This window comes from Sinocyclocheilus anshuiensis, unplaced genomic scaffold (assembly GCF_001515605.1).
Source record: "Sinocyclocheilus anshuiensis isolate Anshui unplaced genomic scaffold, SAMN03320099.WGS_v1.1 scaffold1032, whole genome shotgun sequence".
Lineage (NCBI taxonomy): Eukaryota > Metazoa > Chordata > Actinopteri > Cypriniformes > Cyprinidae > Sinocyclocheilus > Sinocyclocheilus anshuiensis.
In genome coordinates, this window is record NW_015549638.1 from 715,632 (window position 1) to 719,897 (window position 4,266).

Here is a 4,266-nt window from a genome sequence, read left to right on the forward strand (position 1 = left end):
ACTTGTTATTATTGTCATTTATTATTTAATTATTTTATATTTCGTTTTAATTATTTTATTTAATTATTCTTTATTTTATTTTTAATTTTTTTATATTTGGTGTGCAGATTTTATCTTCACATTCTTTACTGATTTTGCAGTAGTAATCAAAGACAGTACATAATCTCAGCACCTCTGATACACACGAGGCTTACAGAACCAACCTCTCATCTGGTTTTCTGGCTTTACTGCATTCCTAAGAGCCGATGTATGCTATTAAAACTAAACTGACCTGCAATCAGCACCATCCTTCCTAGGTCCCTCATGACATACAGCCCACCACCGTGTGCGAGCTTCCCATCACACAAGTCCATGACCACAGTCAGACAGAAGCCGTCTGGATTTTATGAGGCTTAACATTAAAAGATGGCACACCGTTTGATGATATACAATCTACCAGCTGTTAAGAATTGGATACACTCTCCGTTCAGATAGTCAACACGGTTATGTAAGTCTGGTTTGGCCCACTACCGTCTTATTTGGTCAATTTTTCCAAGTCTTATTTACAGCCCAGTAGTCTAATAGCAGGCAGCTGTCATCTGAAGTAGCCAACTTTTTTGCAGACAGTTTTCCAAATAGTTTCATTAGCCTTTGGTCTGTTAAGAATATTTATTTTTATGAGGAATGCTTAGCATTGGTTATGACGGAACCAGCGTTTGTAGGCTTGTTTGTGTCTCACACACAGTAGTTGAATTGTTATGTGGGATTGTTTGGAAAGGATGGGATGGAAAAGTGTGTGCGTGTGTGTGGCGACTATACAGGTATATATATTTTGCAAACCCTCCCCAGTGAGTCTTGATTCCTTTCTGTGTCCCATGAAGAACTACATGTCCCAAACTGCTTTGCTACACCTGAACCTTGTTAGAATCCACATGTTTCTCAGGAACAACTGCTGACATTTGTTCAGCACACTAGAACCGCCTGACTGCTGTTTTCTATCAATCTTGGGTGACTGAGGTCTGGCTTGAGTGTCTCTCTCTTTCTCTCCCCCTCTCTCTCTCTCACTCTCTGCTTTCTCCCTCCCTTACTCTTTCTCTCCAGAGTCCTCGGGCCACACACAACTCTACCTGAAGTCGTGCACAGAGAGAGAAGCAGGAAGGTAAGGATATCTAGCATCTGCGGTTATAATGCTCGCTTTTGTTCTGTCTGGATGAGATTATTAGAAATCTGCTTGGCAGATTTTTGGGGCGGACTGAAGAAAAAATGTATTATCATATTGCAGATATTCAGCTTGGTGATGTTTGAGAAACTGCCATGCATGCATTTGATTCAAAACATTGTGTTAAGTTTTTATAAATATATTTTTACATAAATGATTCATTATTAAAAATGCATGAGCTGATAGAAATATTATGCATGCATGAATTTTTATTTTGTGCATGAACAGAGGGAGATTATGCAGTATTTTCCTTGAATTGTTATTCACAAATACTGTTGCAAAATTGCATGCATGACCCTGATCTAATTTATTCTTCTTTTCTTTTAACTTGAAATATTAATTGATTAGTCAATATTATAAAAAGTACTCTTGCATTATTCGTCATTTGCAATGCAATAATTCTTTGGCATAGCATGCAAAGACAAAGCGATCTATAGGTATGAGGAAAGGATAAAGTAACTTGAGATAAACTTGGATCTGCACATAAGCAATGTGGGTCTAATTTGCAAAGGGAGGAACGGCTGTCTGGGCCTATTTGCATTCTTGAGGATGAAGTCACCAATTTCCATTAGAAGAATGTCTCTGGGTTTTGTTTATGTCTTAGGTTGACCGTAGAAAGTTCTGTTATTCTTAAATATTTTTTCACATTTTAATATGGCCACTTATGTAACCATATTAACCTCTTCTCTTCTCTTCTCTTCTCTTCTCTTCTCTTCTCTTCTCTTCTCTTCTCTTCTCTTCTCTTCTCTCCTCTCCTCTCCTCTCCTCTCCAGGTTGGATTCGACTGAGTTGTGCAGCCATGTTTGCTCTTGGCTTCTTCCTGTTGGCTGGACTGCTATGTCAGAGTTTGGGTCAATATGATTACTATGACGAATACTATGTCCCCTCCGCACCACTGGAGGGAGTATCGTCTCCTATTTGTGCCCAGGAGTGCGAATGTCCCCTCCAATTCCCCACAGCCATGTACTGCAACGAGCGCAAATTGAAGTTCATCCCTATCGTGCCAAGCGGCATCAAATACCTCTACCTACAGAACAACTTGATTGAGGAGATCAAGGCTGGCGTGTTTGATAATGCCACCGAACTTCGCTGGCTCGTCCTGGACAACAACAACATCACCAGCGACAAGATCCAGGCCGGTACCATTGATAAACTGAGCAAACTAGAGAAGCTCCTCTTCAGTTATAACAAGCTGACCAAACCCCCTGGCCCTCTTTCGAAGTCTCTGGATGAGTTGAAGTTGATCAGCAACCAGCTGAGCTCGTTCCCTGCTAACACCTTGTCTGGGATGGAAAACCTGACCACCATCCACCTGTCCGAGAACAAGCTGACCACCGAGAGCATCACAGGTGCCTTCAAAGGCCTGAAGTCCCTCGTTCTGCTGGATGTGAGCGAGAACAAGCTCAAGAAACTTCCCTCGGGAGTTCCACCTTCGCTTTTGATGCTCTACGCTGATAATAACGACATCGACAGCATCCCTAATGGCTACCTGGCCAAGCTCCCGGTCCTGCAGTACCTGCGTGTCTCTCACAACAAGCTGGTGGACTCTGGAATCCCTGCAGGTGTGTTCAACGTGTCTTCTCTCCTTGAGCTTGACCTGTCTTTTAACAAGCTGAAGTCCATCCCGGAGATCAACGAATCGCTCGAGCACCTGTACCTGCAAGTCAACGAGATAAACAGTAAGTCTTACTCCATTTCCATCTGTTCAAGCTACAGATTTTGCATGGTTTTTACTCCATTTCCACTTCTGTTTCTTCAGAGTTTGACCTGCCGAATATCTGCAAGTTCAGCTCTCCGGTCAACTACTCTCGACTGAGGACCCTGCGCTTGGATGGAAACAACATCACACACAGCAGTATGCCAGATGACACGGCTAACTGCCTACGCCAGGCCTCAGAGATCATCTTTGATTAGTCACATCTCGCCAGTAGTTTATCAAACAAATTAAGGCTATTGCTCTTAGTAGACACTCTGATTGACATATGCATATATCTTTATTCATGATCCCGGCAACCACATCTGGTTACATGCAATATTTTCTCTCTAAAATGTTGATGAACGCATCTGTATGAAAAAATGGGCAGCAGTAGTCTGAGATCTTGAAAATCTGGCACATAAAATATCAGTTTTGTACGGTACTGTATAAAGAGTAGTAGTCGAATTAGACAAGATATTCCCATCTAAAGAGAGACATATTTGTGCAAATAGTGAATAGCCCAGTGTGCACTCTATAAGAAGCTGCACTATATGTCATCTAACTGCATCTTAATATTTCCGCATGTTAAATACCTTATAATTCAAAATTGTAATCATGTTATTATTAAGCCTGCCGGTAAGGAAATTAGATTGTTTAGAGTACAAGTTATGGAAAATAACTATCTAATTGTATATAAAATGGCTAAATGTGCAGCAATGTTGAAGGATATCTAGAATTCAACTGAAATTGAAATGCACGCAAAACTGAAAAAAAAAAAAAAAATGCTGGACACTGAGTGAATTTGCTGAGGTTTAGCTAACTGCTAAATAAATCTAAAGTTTTTTTTGTTTTGTTTATTATTTAACTGAGGAATTTCAGTGTCAAAATGTTGTATTAATAGCAAATTAGTATCAGCTTGAATTTCTGAACTCTGCCAACATTTATACCATATTTTATCTGCATGCAGTTCATCTTATTTTGTAACAGCGATTGTTTTCAATTCTATGGTAAACAACATTGACATTTTTTATGTATTCAATACACCATTTCACATCATCACAATGTTAGTCAAATTATTGAACCGTATGATTACAGTAACTTTGGCAGACTGTTGTAAAAGTTGTAAGTTCCCTGATTTGTTGTTTTATTTTGTTAAAAAACAAATACCAAAGCAGTTTGTTAATCTTTATTTGAATAAACCAGATTTCTTACATGTGTGGAGGGATACTGATGGTATCAATCCTTATAATAAGGTCACATGTAGAAATTAATAGATTAATATTATATGCATTATTCAAATAATATAATACATTTAGCCAAAACTGTTATCTGTTAAATGTGAATAATTTCCTCTCCATTTTATCATCCAAAT

At 39.1% G+C, this 4,266-nt stretch overlaps 1 protein-coding gene across 1 annotated transcript; it reads left to right on the forward strand.

Moving 5' to 3' along the window:
- The first annotated feature begins 943 nt into the window (after nucleotides 1-943).
- On the forward strand, nucleotides 944-3,953 carry LOC107659852 (lumican-like). The gene is made up of 3 exons (XM_016448935.1): nucleotides 944-1,138; nucleotides 1,972-2,877; nucleotides 2,958-3,953. The coding sequence occupies exons 2-3, from the start codon at nucleotides 1,998-2,000 to the stop codon at nucleotides 3,110-3,112; spliced, it is 1,035 nt and encodes a 344-aa protein (XP_016304421.1). The 5' UTR covers nucleotides 944-1,138; nucleotides 1,972-1,997; the 3' UTR covers nucleotides 3,113-3,953.
- Nucleotides 3,954-4,266: the final 313 nt, after the last annotated feature.

Coding starts and splice junctions, on each gene's coding strand:
- LOC107659852 (XM_016448935.1), top strand. CDS start 1,998: ATGTTTGCTCTTGGCTTCTTCCTGTTGGCTGGACTGCTATGTCAGAGT. Junction 2,878..2,957: donor GCAAGTCAACGAGATAAACA/GTAAGTCTTACT, acceptor CTGTTTCTTCAG/AGTTTGACCTGCCGAATATC.